The sequence below is a fragment of the Magnolia sinica genome, unplaced genomic scaffold, assembly GCF_029962835.1.
Source record: "Magnolia sinica isolate HGM2019 unplaced genomic scaffold, MsV1 ctg238, whole genome shotgun sequence".
Classification (NCBI taxonomy): domain Eukaryota; kingdom Viridiplantae; phylum Streptophyta; class Magnoliopsida; order Magnoliales; family Magnoliaceae; genus Magnolia; species Magnolia sinica.
The window spans coordinates 198,661-218,074 of NW_026682788.1; the positions used below are offsets into that span (position 1 = coordinate 198,661).

The 19,414-nt window shown below is 39.3% G+C and overlaps 2 protein-coding genes across 5 annotated transcripts in view; both read right to left on the reverse strand.

Annotated features, from left to right (window-relative positions):
- LOC131236127 (disease resistance RPP13-like protein 4) overlaps positions 1 to 12,917 on the reverse strand; it is an 86,138-nt gene extending 73,221 nt beyond the window's left edge. Inside the window, exons 1-2 of the mRNA XM_058233264.1 lie at positions 12,851 to 12,917; positions 8,546 to 8,675 (exon numbers count right to left, since the gene is read on the reverse strand). The gene's annotated coding sequence lies outside the window, so the exon portion shown is untranslated. The remainder of the gene's footprint in view (positions 1 to 8,545; positions 8,676 to 12,850) is intronic.
- LOC131236128 (disease resistance RPP13-like protein 4) overlaps positions 1 to 19,414 on the reverse strand; it is a 46,521-nt gene that overhangs the window by 5,289 nt on the left and 21,818 nt on the right. For 2 of the 4 annotated variants that reach the window (XM_058233268.1, XM_058233267.1), the window contains exon 1: positions 407 to 2,894. The exons of 1 other annotated variant lie outside the window; for it this stretch is intronic. In XM_058233268.1, coding sequence (XP_058089251.1) covers positions 407 to 2,797 — 2,391 coding nt within the window. In that variant the 5' untranslated portion in view covers positions 2,798 to 2,894. Of the gene's footprint in view, positions 1 to 317; positions 2,895 to 19,414 lie in introns of those variants that run through there. One more of the 4 variants, XM_058233266.1, reaches the window with a different exon arrangement.

Genomic DNA, 19,414 nt, shown 5'->3' on the forward strand with positions numbered 1-19,414 from the left:
CATGCACTAAATTGATGTCTCCAAATGGAGGGACGGTGTGGATACAACATATACATCATGGTGGGTCCCACGGAACTGGGTGACGTCATTTCAGTAGCGAGTCTAGCTACTCAACTTGTCAGTAGCTAATCCGCTTCCGGAGATTGAATGGGTAATTCGCGGCATTCGTACCAGATATAAAAATAAAAAATAAAAAATAAAGTATGGCGTGGCATAGTGCAGTGGTCGCGAATCGCCTCTTCAATGCCTCTAACGCAGGCCTCACAAATGGTTTTGGATATACAAAATTAATAAAGTTTGGGTTACCCTTTAATTACCTGAATCTTCTTCTCTCCTCCATATATTCCACTTCCGACGAGATGTAACATCGAATGGGAATGACTTGAGCTTCCTGACAGTCCAAAACCTTGAGGAGTCTTAAAGACGGCATTGCCCTTCGCATCCTCTGCCACTCCTCTTCCATCCATGGTAACCTACCTAGCACTAAGACCTCCACTTTCCATACCCCACTCTCGCTGTCCCAAAATCTGGGACCCATCTCCCTAATCCCTCCCTCGTGAATGTAAAGAAACTGAAGATTGGGAAGGGAAGTAGGACTAAGCCACGCAGGTGTCCTTTCTCCTGGCCAGTTCCAAAGATACAACTCTCTCAGGGATTTAAGAGGAGGAGAAAGCTCACCTTCGATCTTCCTTAAAACTCCATCTCTTTCAACAGAAATTCCCCCAAAATGTAACCTTAGAATTTGCAGATGCTGGAGCATTGATAACACATTCCATTCCCCTTCTTCTATTTCTTCCACTGACTTTATCTTCATCGAAAGTTCTCTAAGTTTTGTCAAGCTCTTCAACTCCGAAATACCGGATCCATTTTTATTCACAGGAGTAAACCATCCTAACCGTTCGAGATTTGAAAGCTTTCCAAGCCCTTCCGGCATGCATTCTAAAGACTGATACGCAGTTCGGATAGCTGTTAGCTTCTCTAATGTTGTGATTGACACAGGAAGCCTTTTCAAATTGGGGCAGTCCCATAACCTTAGAATCCGAAGATTGCGAAGATTTCCGATTGAATCGGGCAGTGATATTAAGGCAGAACTACTCTCTATGTTAAGATAAACGAGGTGCTGTAATGACCCTATCCCACTCAACCAATCGCTGTACGCCATATTCCCATCGAGATCACTGTCTGACAGTGAAAGAGATAACACCCTCAACCACCTTACTTCGCATAGTTTTGCTTTTAGACTTGCAATCATCTCTATGCTCTGAATGTCCATCCCAACCAACGTCCGCAGCTTGGTGGGACTGTTTCTGATGCTCTCTACAGCTGTATTCCCCACAATTACCAAACGACGAGACTGCTCAATGAATGCGGGACTACCTTCACCGTCCAACCTCACAAAAAAGCTCTCTTCTCTTGCAATTCTTATTACCATATCTCGAACCATATCATGCATTTTGCACCAAACATAGCTTCTCTCAAAATAATCTTTACCCACTCCAAGTATCAAAAATCGATTAAATAATTCTGAAAAACATTCTTTTCCTATCTCAACTACCGTTTTTCCATTTTTTCCCCAAACGAAACCCTCACCAATCCACCGGTTAACCATGTCCTCAACATCAATTTCAAAATCTTCAGGAAACATGGCAAACCACAAAAAGCAAGGTTTTAAGTGTGTTGGGAGCTCTTCGTAGCTTAACTGTAGTCTCGAAATGATCAGTTCATCTTTCTTATCGATTCCCAACTCCTCGCACTCTGATATATCCCTCCATTCATGGATAGAATCACTCTTCCCCAGCATCATTCCACCCACAACCTTGATTGTTAATGGCAGTCCCCCACACCTCGCAACAATCTCCTTTCCCAAGCCCTCCAAGTCTGGATTTGTGCACTTACCTCCAGTTCTTGCAAAAGCTACTTTACTGAACAAAGACCAACTATCTTGTTTTGAAAGAGTTTGGGGATAGTGTATGTGTCTGCTCGTAGCTCCCATGGATTTAGCAACCTCTTCATTCCTAGTTGTAACAATAACGCAGCTACCCTCCACTCGGGGCAAACCAGACTTCAAGCTATCCCACCACATCCCTTCATTTGTTTGCCAAACATCGTCCAAAACTACCAAGTATTTCGCATCTAATTTCCTGTTGAGACTTTCCAATAGCTCCTCAACATCCATTCCCCTCAGAGATTCCTCTTTTACATCTAGCTTTTTTAACATCTTCTTTAGCAATTCGTCCAATTTGAAACTTTGAGAAACAGTAACAAAAACCAAGTGATGAAAAGAGTTTTTCACACTCTCACTATGACATATCTTTTGAGCGAGTGTGGTTTTACCGATTCCCCCCATTCCAACTATTCCAATCATTGTTGAGGGTCCATCTGCTTTTAAGATCCAATTTCTAACCTTTCCTGAGTCATCTTCTAATCCTACCATTTCAGCTTCATGCATTAGGATTGGGTAGGTCAATGGCATATTCCTACCATCTTCATCTTTGCCAGTGTGACGAGGAGCTGTTTGCAAGTAGGAATTCATCTTCCCTTGCACCACTTTTATTTTTTTATTTGTTTCCATCAACCGCTTTCCCATCCGACGGCGGGATTTCAAAAGGGCAGGAGAGCAATAACTAATAAAATTGGGTGCACACCCTTGGTCTTTTTTATGGAATTGAAGATGGCAATCTGCTATTACATCCTCAGCATCATATACCAGCTCTCTTAAGTCTCTCATTATTGTCTTGAAAGTCTCATTCCTCTCTTTTATCTTCACCTGATCAGCATCCTTGAGATAGCTCTGCATATACTTTAGCTCCTGCGTTGTTTCTTCAAACCGGTCATCAAATTCAAGTAGTTGTCGACCTTCGCTTTCAAGTAATGACACCAAATTATTCAGGAGAGCACTGACCACAGCATCAGCCATTTCCCTGTCATATAGTATCATAGCTTTATGAAAATGGAATTCAAAACTAGGTAGAGCGAAAGAGGAAATAATAAAACCTTGGTAGAAAATATTACAAATGAATTGATAGTAGAAAGTAATTGCACAATTACTCCTACAATAGATTTATTTTCACTTTATTCTGATCATTTTTCCTTATGTGCAATGCATTTTTTAGAAACTTGGCAAGTCAATTTGGAACTTGACAATGTCAACTGAGATCAGCATGAGAATCTGCCAACTTCCTATATGAGTCAGGTTGTTACAAAACTCGTTAGATTTCTCGAAACTTGCCCGAGTTTTGCACTAATTCCATGGACTTGTCGAGTTTTGTGTTACTTGGCTGAGTTTTATAGAGTGAAAAGGTTTGACTTTTATTTTATTTTATTTTTTTAAAAAGTAAAGTAGGGGTTTGAACCCACCACCTCTAATATAAACAAAGGCCTTGCCTGAGTTTTGTTACATGACTCGTCTGGTTTCCTCTTTAACTCGCCCATGGTATGCACTAAATTGCTAGACTAATCGAGTTTTATGTTACTCGGGCTACTTTTTTAGAGTGAAAAGCTATGGTGGGAAAAAAAAAAAAAAAAACCTTACAAACAAAGCAACTTGATTATATGAACTGAGCAAATAATGGGCACCATTCTATCTAAGAGCAAATAACAGGCCCAATGTTTTGGTTGATGCTCCATGATTTGAGCCTAGATGAAATTGATGAATTGACACACCAACCATTGTTACCGTGGTACTGCATTACGTCCCGATGGATTGTTGTAGGCAACTATGACACATTCTAGTTAGTGATGAAACCTGTCTCTGTCATCGCCTTCTCACTAGTGGGAAGTTTTTATGACTTTGTGTTGGATGGGCACCTTAAGAGATATGGTACTCCCAATAGTATCACTCCATCACCAGTAGAGATATCTAGTATGGACGAAGGTCGGATCCTGGTGAATGTCACCCAGCATGAGAGAGGTGCGTGGGCAACAGGAAGAGATGAAATCACAACCCGGATGTGGAATGATTCGTATCTACTGAGTCGTTGAATTTAATTTCTTCAAAACAAACCTCCTACTGTGAGTGCCAGAGGATATAGGATCCAGATGAGGAGACAAATCAAACAGTTAATCTAATCAAAGACACGGTCATTCTCTTATCTGAGGACTACGGTGATAGCGATCCAGACATCCTATGGTCGTATGAAATTAAGTTGGGAAGAAGTGAATATGGCCTATCAAAGACCGACGGTGAAGGCCAATAACTCGAAGAACACGTCCAACACTATCAACTCTAGGAAGAAGGCTAAAGTTTCCCAACCATATGATCAAATTAGAAGTGGGATAAGTGAATAGTGCAGATTATTCCAAAACTTGGTATGGTACAAGGATTAACTTCAGAACATGTACTTTTAGCGACAAAGTTACTTTCGTCGAAAGAAATCTATGGGGCAGCTTTTCTCACCCTACGGGAACATATGAAGAATCATGAAGATGAATGATATGGATGTTTTAATATGCCAAAATAACAATCTACTCAAGGATTTGAATGGCATGGATGTTGATGAGGCAGAGTAATGATCCTCATGTGTATGAGGAACCCGATTATAGACACCCTGATCCATAGCTCAAGTGGTAGACAGAGTGAAAGATACCTTGTTTCAACACGAGGTCTTGGCATCGATCCCTAGTGGGGGTGGCTAACAAAGATGTGTGACCTGACAGTGGGTGTACCAACAAGCTAACAAAAAAAAAAAGAAAAAAACCCAATTATAGGTAATATTGAGAAGAACATAGCACATACGTGGCGAAGCAGGAATGTAAAGTTGAGGGTAATGCCTACTGAGGTGTATCCTGGCTGATTTCTATTTGCAATCACATACTCACTTTCCCCATTATATTCATGTTATATCTACAACGTTCATCCATTTTTTAATACTAAATGCCCACCATTAAAAACTAAAATCCTCTTCAGGGCTAGAAAAAGGGGTGCGGCTTCCTGGATCCCTTGACTAATGTAGCTTACATTAATGCCGTCCATCCATTTTAACGATTCATTTATGGTCATTATTCTAAAATTGAAGCAGATCCAAATCTCAAGTGGACCACACCACAAGGAAATAGTGGTAGTTGACCATGAAAAACTTCTTATGGGCTACAAAAGTTTTTTTTAATTATCGAGCTTATATTTGTTTGGGCCCTTGATACCGATCTTTGTGACCTTATCGACCTGTTTGATGGAAAATAAACATTCAGTTGGGTCTCAAGAAGTTTTTAATGGTGAGTATTCAATCACCACTGCAAGGCCATCAGCCGAACTTTGGGCTTAGGGTTGTACATGAACCGGGCTAGCCCGATTAACTCACTCGACTTGGCCCGACCCGGCGGCCCAAGAGTTTAGGTCGAGTTCGGATAGGTTCGATTCGCCCAAACGACTCAACATGGCGCGACTTGGCATATATATATATATATATATATATATATATATATATATATATATATATATATATATATGTATATATATGTTCCCGGGGCCACTGGCAATCCATTAACTATTTACAGCAATCCAGGTCGTCCAAATCGTGGGTCCCTTTGTAGATGGAGCAAAGTCCCAAAAATCTATGACAAAAGCTCTTCCCCAAAATTAAGGTCATTCAAGTTACCTGCCAAAGCCCTTCCCATGGAGTAGATGTAGCAAAGTAAAAAAATCAAGGCCGTCCAAATCGTGGGTCCGAAACCAGGCCGGGCTGGGTTTGAGCTGGTTTGGCTGGTGACCGAGCCGGGCCGGGTTGAGCCCAGTTCAACTCGGTTCGGCCCGATGTACACCCCTATTCGGGCCCTTCATGATGCTATGCTTTTCAGTATTTCGCTTAGCTTTCACCAAGTGGTCATTGAATCCGACTCGCAGTTTGTGGAGGAGGCCTTCAAGGGTACCTCAAATCTTGCCTGGAAATGGAGCTACTGGTTATCAAGAATTGAGGGCCTTAAGGAGAAGGGCAACTTCTCCATATCCCTCATTCCTCGTGAAGTTAATGGACCGGTTGATGGCCTTGCAAGATAAGCGGTGGCTAATCAGGGGAAGATTGCGATGGATAATGTGCATGCCCTCCCTCAGTTCATTAGGGGCTTATTCCTTCTTGATTAAGTGGAGCTGGGGCTTTACGGGAGTCATGATTTTCTCTTCAACTAATTACAGCCGGTCTGGAGTCTGTATATTGATATGATAGGTGGCCGGGCCTCTTTTTGTTTGCTTGTGTCCGCCCGAAGGTCTTTGTAATTTCTCCGCTAGTTTAATTAATTAATTAATATATATATAGACACACACACATTTTTCGAAAAAAAAAAAAGAAGAAGAAAAATAGTCCACTTGAGATTTGGATCTGCTGCATTTTTTGGATCATGCGCTAAAATAAGATTTCAAAACAGATGGACGGCGTGGATTTAAGGCACATATATCATAATGGGCTTCACAGTTAGGGATTCACCCACCCCGGTGGATCCAATGATCCACCCAAACTGCACCCCAGAAAAAGATCCATCCACTGTGGAATTATCTCTTTGGTCCTTCATGTAGGTTTGTATGACTGGGATGAAATGCAAAGATGGTTCACAACAGGACAGTGGACTGTATAAAAAGTGTAATGGTTGGTGTTTAATCACCACATTTTGATGATGGTGTGGTCTTCCAGGGATTGTGATCTCTTTCATGTTTGGGATCATTTATTATACGAAGCTTGCAAAATAGATGAATGGCATGGATAGATCACATCATCATGGTGGGGCCCCCAAGCACTGTCCGGTATTCCACCACCACTTCAGTAAGCAATCCAAGGAGGCGGTTTGGCTAGTGATGCTGCCAGCCTGCCACTAGCCAAGTGGCTAATAGTCAGTGATCTGTAGGCCCACCATAATGTATGTGTTTTATCCATGCCGTTCATTAATTTTTTCAGATCATTTTAGGGCAAGATCCAAAAAATGAGGCAGATCTAAATCTCAGGTGGACCATACCATAGGAAAATAGTAGTGATTGAATGTCCATCATTAAAAACCTCCTGGGCTTGTTATAATGTTTATTTGATATCCGACCTATTGATTTGGTGTACAAACCTAGATGAAAGGTAAAAACAAATATCAGCTTGATCCAAAACTTTTCTAGCCCCATAGAAGCTTTTAATAGTGCGTGTTCAATCAACAATTGCTTTCTGTGATGTGGTCCACTTAAGATTTCAATATACCTCATTTTTGGGCTCATATCATAAATTGGAAGGCATGGATGAAACACATACATCACGATGGGCCCACAAAGCACTGACCACTTGCCATTGATAACTCCCCATGACTCAACAGGAAACAGACGGCAACACATGGGTCAACTTACTATGACATTCTCTATTGCCCATTTCCTATGATTTATCATAAATCATAGATTTGAGAAAACCAACAAGGTAGGATGCAAGATTGGGTCCTGTGCCACACAACACCAACTTAGTGGTGAGTTGACGTGGCAAAGTTATGTGGCCCCACCATGATGTATGTGTCATATCCATACCATCCATCCATTTTTTGAGATCAAATTTAGGCATGAGCACAAAAATGAGGCAGATCCAAACCTCAAGTGGATCACACTACAGAGGATAATGACATCCACCATTGAAGCCTTACTAGGGCCACCAATATTTTTATATCGATCCTGTTCATAAGGTCACACAGACCTGGATGAAGGGAAAGCAGAAAAATCAGGTTGATCCAAAACTTCCTGTGGCACCTAAGAAGTTTTCAATGGTAAGTATTCAATCTCCACTGCTTTCTATGGTGGGGTCCACTTGAGTTTTGGATCTGCCACATTTTTGGGTTCATGTATTAAAATGATTTTACCTCAATCACAACAATCCATTTATTAAAATCTAAATAACAGAACCACACATTCTATCACAACTTCCATCATTTAAATACCTATTGAGAAGTGATACGGTGGGCTATATGAATGGAAACTTTCCCATGCACATGGTTGTACTTGGAATCGTTGAAATCCACATCAACTGCCTGGACCGTCCATTAGGTCCAGCCCGCTCTTCATAGACAACCTTTAAAATATCATAATGGTCAGATGATTTAAACCATCCATTCAGTGGCTTATAGAGATCGATGGACAAGATTCCTCATTAAGGATGAGCCACAGTAACGGATGTTTCAGACCGTGTGATAGCTTAGTTTTTTTTTTTTTTGATGAAAGACCATTAGACTAGATGTAATGGAATTAGCTACTTTGGAGATGTCGGTCAGTCGAAACATGAGTACAACAACAGCTAAAGAAGCAAGAATCACATCAATCAAAATGATTGAACCTTCTGATCAATAGCATGCAAGGTTGGAAGGTCAAGATCGAGCAGAGAAAAACGGGTCGAATGATAAACTGGATGCATCTACACATCTACTAAAGGTGAGTTGCACAGAATTGGTTATGTTTCTTTTTCTTAAAAAAAAAAAAAAAAACACTTTGGCCACTCAATCTAAGAATTGTAAAATGGACAGTTATTTAAATAATAATCCGGCATTTAAAGGTATAGGATCACTCTCCTTATAAGCCATGATAAAGCGGTCGCAGGAAGCATACCGGTATGAATGATGAGCTTTGTAAAAAGAGAGAGAAGGAAGATGGATTCTTCAATCAACAGGAGAAAGAAGCACTTTGGTCAGATAATGCTATCCGCTCAATCATCAGCTGCTTAAAAATTGTAATAAAACTGTAGAAAAAATAAAATAAAAATACACATACTAGTTGTCTACCCATCTGTAGTGTAATCTATTAATCTATCGTGAAAGAATAATAAAATTTCAAACTGTTCATCAGGTCCAATATACATTTCATGGGCTACCATGCAATGTCACACCAATTTGACAAATATTAGCCATTTGATCCATGGCCTTTAATGTAGACGTCAATATTGTTTATAATACACCGACTTAGTAGGGGCCATCATTTTTTTTTTATTTTATATTTTACACACGCACACACACCCTACACACTCATGCTGTGGTGGGATTTCACCGCCTTTGGATAATCGAACCCTTGACAGGGTGTTGACGCTGTGGTGGGATTTCACCACCTATGGATACTCCAACCTTTGACCGGGTGTTGAAACTCCTAATAGTCTACCACCGGAACAAGAGTAAGGATCCAGTAGTAAGCGCTATCATGGATTGCTTGTGTTTCTAAAGAATCACACTTGAGAAGCCCATCCACTGTTATGTTTATTCTCCATCCAACCCGTTGGTAAGGTCACACGTACCTAGATGAAGGGAAAACACAAATGCAGGTCTGGTTCGTTTTTGGGCTCATGCACTAAAATGAGCTGAAAAAATAGATGGACGGCATAGATCCTCAATGAGTACATCAAGGCAGGCCCACAGTCAGGCCGCGATGTGTTAGGAGAGGCCACAGCCACCTACTGTCCCCGCCACGCTGGAAGGAGGTTACCAAATCCGCATGTAAGCAAGCAGGAACGGGGACCAGGTGAGTCGGTGGAGCCAGGCCATGACTACAGGGCCCACCTTGATATATGTGTTGCATATCCACACCATTGATCCGTTTTGTTATCTCATTTTAGAGCACAGACCCCAATCTCAGGAAAATCACACCACAGTAAACAGTGGTAATTGAACACCACTATTAAAAAGTTTTTATGGGCCACAACATTGTTGGATTAAGCTTATATTTGTATTTTCCTTTTATTTAGATCTGTGTGACCTACTCAACAAGTTGGATGAAAACTAAACATTACAATGGGCCCTATGAAGTTTTTAATAGTAGGTATTCAATTCATCTTTATTTTTCTATGTTATGGTCCAAGTGAGATATTAATCTGCCTCAATTTTAGACTCATGCCTTAAAATAATATGAAAAAAATAGATGTACGGTGTGGATAAAACATATACATTTTGATAGGCCCATATTGCACTGACCAGCAGCTAGGTTAGTTATGGCACGCGCGGTCAGCATGCAATCGATGCCCGGCAGCAGCATTCCGGATCCAAGGGTAAGAGAAGGAAGATGGCTTCTAAAGTCATTCGGAGACTCAGAGTCAGAGACATTATAAATCGGAGCGGATTAGGTGTGGCCCGGCATCACCGGGCCGCAGTCCGGCCCTTATCATGGGGCCCATCTTGATGTATATATTTTGTATCCACACCGTCCATCTATTTTTCCATATTATTTTAGGGTATTAACCCAAAAATAAAACAGATCCAAATCTTAGAAGGACTATGTCGTAGGAAACAGTGGTGATTGACCATTAATACTTCTTGTGGGCCACAAAAGTTTTGGATCAAGTAGATACTTAGCTTTTCCCTTCATACAGATATTTTTAACCATATCAACAGGTTGGATGGAATATAAACATTACAAAACAAGACGGTGGGCCTTAAGAAGTTTTTAACGGTGGGGCACTCAATCACCACTGTTTCCTATGGCATGAGATTTTGATTAGTTTCATTTTTGGGGACCATAACTTAAAATGATCAGGCAAAAATGAATGAACAGTATGGATACAAAATACCTACATCAAGGGGGGCCCAAAGTAAGGGTCGCACCATCTTAAGGCAAGTTTGGTATACACTTACTCCACTCCCATCAGAAATGGGAGCGGATTGCCTCTGACCGGGGCCCAGGCTGTGGGGGGTCCACAGAGATATATGTGACAAATCCACTCCATCCATCTATTTTTAAAGACCACAATAGTGCAGGCTTCTAAAAGTCAGGCAGATCCAAGACTCAGGTAGACCACATCAACAAAACAGTGAGAACAGCAACATCCACCATTGAAACCTTCCTGCGGCTGATCATGACGTTTATATGTCATCCAAACCGTTCTTAGAATTATAAATAGGGCTGTCAATGGGCCGGGTAGTCCCAATGGTCCTTTGGGCTTAGCCAAATTGGGCTTGGTTTGGGGTTGTGTTTCAGGCCTGACTGGTCGGGCTCAGGCTAAAATCAGAACCCTGATTGTCAACCTGGCTGGACTCGAACTTAGCACTCCAAAGCCCATGAACCTGGTCTGGCCCGATAGCTCTTTTCTAAACCTAATTTTCCCTTTTTCTTTCACTCTCCCCCTCTCTCTCACACATGAGACACCAAAATATCATTTATCAACTGAGATACTTGAGGCTCAGGCTCAGGCTCAGGCTCAGGCTCAGGTGGACTCATGCCGGGCTTTGTGTAAATGTCTCAGGTCGGACTCAGGCTGGACTACTTTCAGCCGGTCATGGGCCCAGGCTGGATTTAGGCTTAGGTTCAGAATTACAGGCTGGGCTTAGATAGAGCTTGGCCTGGTCCTAACCCAGCCCATTGACAGCCCTAATTATAAATACGATAAACTGTAGGAATACATGTTATCCTGATTTTTTATAATAATAATAATAATAATAATAATAAACCTTCTGTCACTGCCAGGCATTCAACCCTCACTGTTTTGTGTAATATAGCCCACATAAGTTTTGGATTTGCATGATTTTTAGAATTTCGCCCTACTATGGTCTTTCAAAATAGATGAGTGGAGTGAATTTGCCACTAACATCTCATGAGATATATAGGCAATCCGCTCCAATAAGAAATGGCGGAGGCAGCCTATAAAGCAAGTTTAACTTTTCAGTAGAAAAAAGAAACAAATGGAAAAGACTTTTTACAAGAGAGAGAGAGAGTAAAAATGGCTTCTTACAAAAATAAATAAACAATAAGGCATATAAAGCACTTCTTAAAGGAGAGCCGCCCCATTTCATCATGGCATGAGTGAATGGACCCAGGTTGATGTATGTATTGCATGGATGTAGATTGCACACTCAATAACCTAATACAATCTATGGGGTCCATTGTGATGTATGTGTCTTGTCATGTTGTCAATTCATTTTATGAGCTCATTTTAAAGTATAAGTCCAAAATTGAAGCATATCCAAAGTTGGAGTGGACCGCATCATAGGAAACATTGGGGATAAAAAAATTATATATATATATATATATATATATATATATATATATATATATATATATATATATATATATATATATATATATCCATGATGGAAACCTTTTTAACACCCACCGTGATGTTTATTTGTCATCTAACTTGTTTATAAGGTCACATGGATATGGACGATGGGAAATTACAAATATCAACTTATCCAAGACTTTTGTGGCCCATATGAAGATATCAACAGTTCTGTGGTGTTGTCCACTTAGCTTTGGGTATACTTCAATTCTGGGATAATGCCCTAAAATGACTTAGAAAAACAGATGGACAGCCTACCTAAGACACATACATCCACGCCATCTATCCAGTTTTTAGCTTATTTTAGGATGTCCAGCCCAAGTAGTAGATCCAAATCTCGGGTGGACCACATCATAGGAAAAATGGTGATTGAACACCTACCATTAAAAACTTCTTAGTGCTATGGTTTATTAGCCATCTGGCTAGTTGGTAAGGTCAAACATGCTTGGATGAAGGGAAAACACAAATGTTACCTAGATTTAAAACTTTTGTGGCTCAAAATCACCACTATTTAATACATTGACGACTTTGGACATATCAGCTAGTTGAAACATCAAACAACAGCAGCTAAAGATGCAAGAACCACATCAATCAAATGATTGAACCTTGTGATCAAGAGCATACAAGATTGGAAGGTCAAGATTAATCAAAGAAAAGAGGTCCGATCATAAACTTGATGCATCTATTAAAGGGAATCTGCCTAGGATTGTTTATGTTTCAAAAAACCAACTTTGGTCGGACAATGCTGGTCACTCAATCTATGAATTGTAAATTTGATGGTAATTTTTAAAAAATAAAATAAAATAAAATAAAAAGTCTAGCATTCAAAGGAATACATCCCATCCCTAATAAGTCATGATAAGGCGATAGAAGAATACCAGAATAAATGGAGAGCTTGTAAACCGTAGAAGAAGGAAGATGGCTTTTGCAATCAGTTGGCCACTGGAGATTAGAAATGGATGAGGTAGCATAGAAAGAACTAATTACTTAAGATTTTTATTTTATTTTTTTAAAGCATTTTTCAAAGGTAACGCTGTCAAGGATTAAACCCAAGAATGCTTTTTAAGTTATTTGGGATCCCAAGTTACTTAAGTATGTTATATTCTACTCTTAGCCTAGATAGATGGCTAGCAGGCTGAGCAATACAGCACAGGACCAAGGTCTCCCTTTACCATTCAACTTTGGCAGTTAACAGGTTGTCCACATCTAAACCACACATGTGGCCATCTTGGATTACATATCTACATGTACCATTGACATGGAGTGGATGAAAACTATATAATTGTGTTGAGGGAGTAGACTAGGTGTGGCCCTTATTGTGGGGCCCCACCTTGATGTAGTTATTTTATATCCATACTTCATCCATTTCTTATAGATTATTTTTGGGTGTGAGCATAAAAATAAAGAACATCCCATTCTCAAGCAGACCATATTATAGAAAACAATGGTAATTGGCTAGTAATGGGTCACAAAAGTTTATGATGAAGTTGATATTTGTTTTTCCCCTTTAGTTAGGTTTGCATGACCTTATCAACAGGTTGGATGGCAAACAAATATTACGGAAACATTACAATGGGTCGTAGGAAGCTTTTAATAGTATGGGTTTCAATCACCGTTGTTTCCTATCAAATTGTCCACTTGAGACTTGGACCTTCTTCATTTTTGGGCTCAAGCACTAAAATGATTTGGCAAAAATAATGGACAGCGTAGATATGGAATACATACACTGAGGTGGGCCCTATGGTGAGGGCGGCATGGCTGTCACACCTAATCTGCTCTCTTGTGTTGAGTTCAAGTTGGATGTGACACTGCAACCTGCGTGTGGGTGAGATATTGTACATCCATGCCAATCCATCCGAACCATTCACGAGGTCTACCTTGCTCTTCATAGACAGCCTTGTCAATATTGGAAGCGGATTGGCTGGTGTACACTACTGATTTGGCTTGTGTGAGTTTTGTGGGCACCATCACGAGGTATGAATAATATCCAAACCGTTCGTCCACTTAGTGAACTCATCGTAAGGCTTGAGATGAAAAATAAGATAGATCCAAAAATCAAGTGGACCACACTGTAAAAAGCTGTGGGGTATTGGATGCCAACCATTGAAACCTTTTGGGGGTCACAGAAATTTTGGATCAGTAAGATATTTGTTTTAATAGTGAGAATATTACGGTGAGCCCTACGATTGTTTTAATGGTGAGAATCATTGTCCCCACTGCTATTTGTGGTGTGGTACACATGAGTCTTAAAAATTACTCATTTTTGGAATCAAGATCTGAAATGAACTCGCCAAATGGATGAACAGTGTAGATATGATAAATACATCATTGTGGGGCCATTGATCTCCTTTGAACAGTTTGTATGGCACTCGTTTTCGCACGGCAAGTAACCACACCAGCCAATATCATGAAGGTATTTTAACCATACTAGCATTGTTGTATGGTCGATTGGAAGATTGGATGATCAAGATCGAGCAAAGAAAACGAGATCTAATAATAAATTTGCTCATCTACTCATCTACCAAGATGGTTTATATTTCTTAAAAAAACATGACAGTGATGTAAAATGGATAGTTATTATAATTAATTTTTTAAAAAAAATTCCATCATTCACAGTGATAGGATTCCTCCCCTTATGAGTCATGATAAAGCAGCAGAAAGATGCATACCTGAATGATTGGAGAGCATGTAAAGAGATCGATGACGGAGATGGTTTTTGCAGATCGGTCCCAGAAAGAAGCACTTAGGTGAGAGGATGTTAGCCACTCAATCATAGGTCAACGCAGTCATGATAAAGCAGTAGAAAACAAAAACATACCAGTTATGTACCAGTTAAAATCAATAAGGCAGAGCAGGGATGGTTTGGATCATCCCACCATTGTGTTTTTTGCATGGTTCGGGTTTTGGGATAGGGAACCTGATCAACATATAAGGGATGGATATGATCTTGCAAACGGATGCCAACTCGCGACGTGTACCCGATAACATGTAGATATATGCGCCATACACGCGGATGGGCAGACGGAACATCTTAAATAAGGGGTCTGCTGCGCACCTGATTGGGCTATAAGTTATAAGTCCATCCATTGAATAACTTCCAATATTTCCTATACATAACACATCCAACTCGTCCAGTAGGTTGGACCTATCATCATGATCACTTTAAACAAAAGTCAGAGATATCCATTCATTGACTAAACTGTACTTTTACTTCTCTATTTATCAATGGTAGAAATTGTTTTCTATTGTGTAGCCTATGTGATGAGTGCATAGGACTGATTTTTGCACTAGGTGATACTTACAGTGCGGCCAATCTATTGTAAGGATTGGATGTCACTTGCACTCAATAGGTTGGCATTTATTCTCAAGGTAGACTGTACCGTGATCCTATTAGTTGGACCTAAGCACATCTTAAATTAATGGACACTCCAGTAAGATCTCTTCTCCATTTAACTTTAGCAGCTAACAGGCTGTCGGCATCTCGACCACACATGTGACCATCTATGATTACATTCATAGAGAAATTTTACATGGATTGGATTATAAAGTATAATAGTAGCTTGTAAACAGACAATAACCAGCCAGGAGATCCAGGACACGACGATGGGTGCGTACACACTAAGAAAATTTTAGAGTGATGCTTAGTGGTATTCGGCCTGTAGACCATCTTGGTTTGGACCGATGGTTTCACTTAAAAAATGAGTTCTCCCCATTTTGTTTAATCATAATTATGAATTACTGATCGTAGTTTATTTAATTGTTTTGCACTCCACATTTCTATTCCCCGTTGTTTTATTCTTTTGGTTTTCTGCTATAGCTGGGAGTGATTAAAAAGTTTCAAAGCATCTCTGCAACCACAGCGGTAATGGATTAAGGAAATCATACTTGGCCCACTTGGGTTATAGTCTCATATAAGATGTAATAGATGATAATGTGATCAAATTTGGGGTGTCTAGTCTAATTTCAAGCAGAAATTAGAATTCAGAATGGAATTGGATCTTAGATATGGTCTCGAACTAGATTAGTTTTCGTAACAAAAACATTTCTTTATATGATTTGTAATTATAGTAAAGATTTGAGTTGGGTTAAACTGTTTGATCCGGCCAAAGACTCAGTTGAGTTTTCAGGTTTTTAAACTGCGCCGGTCAGTGGACACAATAAGCTAGCTCTAAAATGTAATCAGTACAACTTAAACTAAATCAAAATCAAGATCTTTAGCAATGTTTTGAAAATGAAACCAGGCTTTGCCATTTTTATTGGCAATCCAGTTCAAAAGGGTCTAACTGGCAATCTAACCAATTCACCCAAAGCATGTATTAATAAGTTAAATGAAATGGATTTATAAGCTAAACACTCATAGAGCACTAGTTTGACACTTCTATTAGTCGAAGGTTCAAATATACCATGGCTTGGATTGGTGGATTTCCCTTTCCTAGTATGGAAATGAGTTTCATAAAATTATTTTCCTCATATGTAACATTTTATGTTGGTTGCGGAAATAAAGTTAGATATGGAAATTCATTTTCAATTTCATAGCCTTTTGAAATGAAGTTTGATTTCTATTTCAAAAAAAGAAAAAAAAAAAAAAAAAAAATCTAAACCAAGTGTTTTTTCTATTTCACCTATTAAAAAAATATATATATAAATAAAGTATGATTTTATTTTTTTATTTTTTAAAAACATCTAAACGGAGTAAGATTTTATTTTATTTTTTAAAGCACCGAAGCCTGAACAAATAAGGTTTTTTCTTAAAAAAAAAACTTTTTTTCCATGATTTTTTGTTTGATCAACCGTACATATGAACAATATCGAATTTGGGATTTTTGTTTCGCCCAAATCAAGGATAAATTGACTTGACTCACCCTATTTGAGGTCGGGACCACACGAAATTGCCTATGCCCCAGGTATTTGGGGTGAATTTTTATGAGTCCACCACAATGTCTATGAGAAATCCTCACTGTCCATCAGTTCTCCAGGTCATGTTAGGACATGATTCCAAAAACAAGGTAAATCTGAAAGTCTACTGGGGCATACTTTAGAAAACAACGGGCATTGAACACTCACTAATAAAACCACCACGGACACTAGAATTTTCAGATTAGGCTAATATTTGCTTCTTCTAATTTTCAGAATAGGCTAATATTTACTTCTTCTTTTTTTAAGTTCATCGCATAAGAATGATCCTATGAACGTTTGGATTATATGTAGACATTACAGCGAGTCAAGAAAGGTTTTGACGGTGGTGTTTCCAATCCAAATGTTTATTGCCGAGTGGATTCCTCACGGACATCACAATGGCCCCCGCATGGCTTCCACCAGGCAATTCACATCCGAACTTGGAGGTGACTTATGGTGCAACCCGTGTGGGACGGGCTGAGTCAGAGTCCACTTGGTTGACCAACCACGAAGATCACATATCAGTCCTCTCTACTTGTCAAGAGCGCCCACCATAGAAGACAATGCCTAGTCATTAATAAATAATAAAATATAGATGCAGTCCACCGTGAATTTATACGTGGCTAAATTTTGCACAAGGTGATCCTCGTGGTGGGGCTAATCCGTTGGATGTCTCTAGCACATAAAAGGTTTGAATTTAACAATTGGGTGGACTGTAACTACGGTCTAATTAGTTAGACGTGAGACCTTGTTATATATATGCCTAATGTTTTAATTTATTTATAATAAATAATTTACATATAATGGTACAGGCAGATGCTATTTATATTGCTGCATGATGCTTGATTTCTATGTAATGTGTGTGCCATCCAATTTCTGTTGGTGTGTGCGATTTGTACAAGATCTAACCTATCTAATAAGGTGACCGATGGACTGTGAAATTGAGATGGCCCATCATCAATGGATGTTATTTATGAAATAGCATATTACATACTTTATTTATTTTTTTGAAGAAAAATTTGTTGGTTTTTGAGGCCATGTTTGATAGATGCAGAAAAATCTCTAATATATATGTTAATGCTCATTTCGGATAGGTGGAACTAGCATGAGTTTTGGACTGTATACCATACAAACTAGGGCCCAATAGATGAACAGTGTGAAAATCATTCTTGTCGTGACACTTGTATAATAATAAACACCACTAGCATATGAAATCCCATGAGAGCTCTATGTTGAGAAAAGTGTAACCAAAGGTAGGATGAGATTGGACATCTAAATGAAGAAGTTACTGGTGCATGGAAATCCGATTACTTATTGTAAATGTATGTAGTTTATCCACGCCGGCCATCCATTTTTTCTTGCTTATTTTAGGGGATGAGCCCAAAATTGGTCCATCCATTTTTTTCTGCTTATTTTAGGGGATGAGCCCAAAATTGAATAATGATTTCCACTGTTAAAACCTTGCTAGGTCACATTGATGTTTATTTGTTATCTAACCTGTTCATAAGATCACATGGACATGGATGAAGGGAAAAAACAAACAAATATCAGCTTGATCCAAAACTTCCGTGGCCTTTCAACCGTAGATGTTGAATGCATTGTTCCTATGGTATTGTCCAATTTAGCTTTGGATATGCTTCATTTATGGGCTTCAACCTTAAATTTATATGGTAAAATAGATGGACCGAGTGGATAAAACACATAAATCACGGTGGACTCCAGAGAGTTTACTCAATGTGCAGTCTATTTTCTGTTACTAGAGGTATACACGAGTTGAACCGAGTCGAGCTTGACATAGCTCCACTCGGCTCGACCATTTGTTGACCCCAGCTCGAACTCGGTTCGGCTCTATCCTTAAGCCTAAATGGCTAGCTCGGCTCATTTTGGTTAGCAACTCGGGCCAGTTCGAGCTGAGTTTGCCAGTGCAACATTTTCACAAACACATGAATTACACCTTTAAAATCTCACTGTATATAAAACAACAATAATGGTCTTACAGGTATTTCATTAAAGACCTTGCAAGCAATATAAAAAATCAAGAAAAAATATATATTTATTTCATATACATACCTTCCTTGCCACTAGTTGACACTTTGTTGAGTCATTTCATTAAACATTTGGTGAGTAACATCACTATCAAAGTAATCGAGTCACTGAACTGGTTCAGTCCGAGTTAGATTTGAGTTGGGTTTGATCTGAGTCAAGTCAAGCTTGAACTCGATTTGAAATTTTTTTGAGCTAAAAAAAAAAAAGCTTGACCCGGCTCAAACTCATTTTCAAACCGAGCCTAATCGCACTTTTTCAAGTCGAGTTGAGCAAGCTAACCGAGTTAACTCGGGTCATGTACGGCCCTACTTGTTACATGGAGCTGGCCTACCAAAAAAAGGGGCAAAGATGCAGACTGCGTCATCTTTCGGCTATAGATATAAACCGTATCTATATTTACTATAGTTTTAATCCGAAGCGAAAGAGTTGCCACACAATTAATAATTAATAGTGGTGTAAGAGGCATCATAAGACCTAAAAAAATATATATATTCTATCTA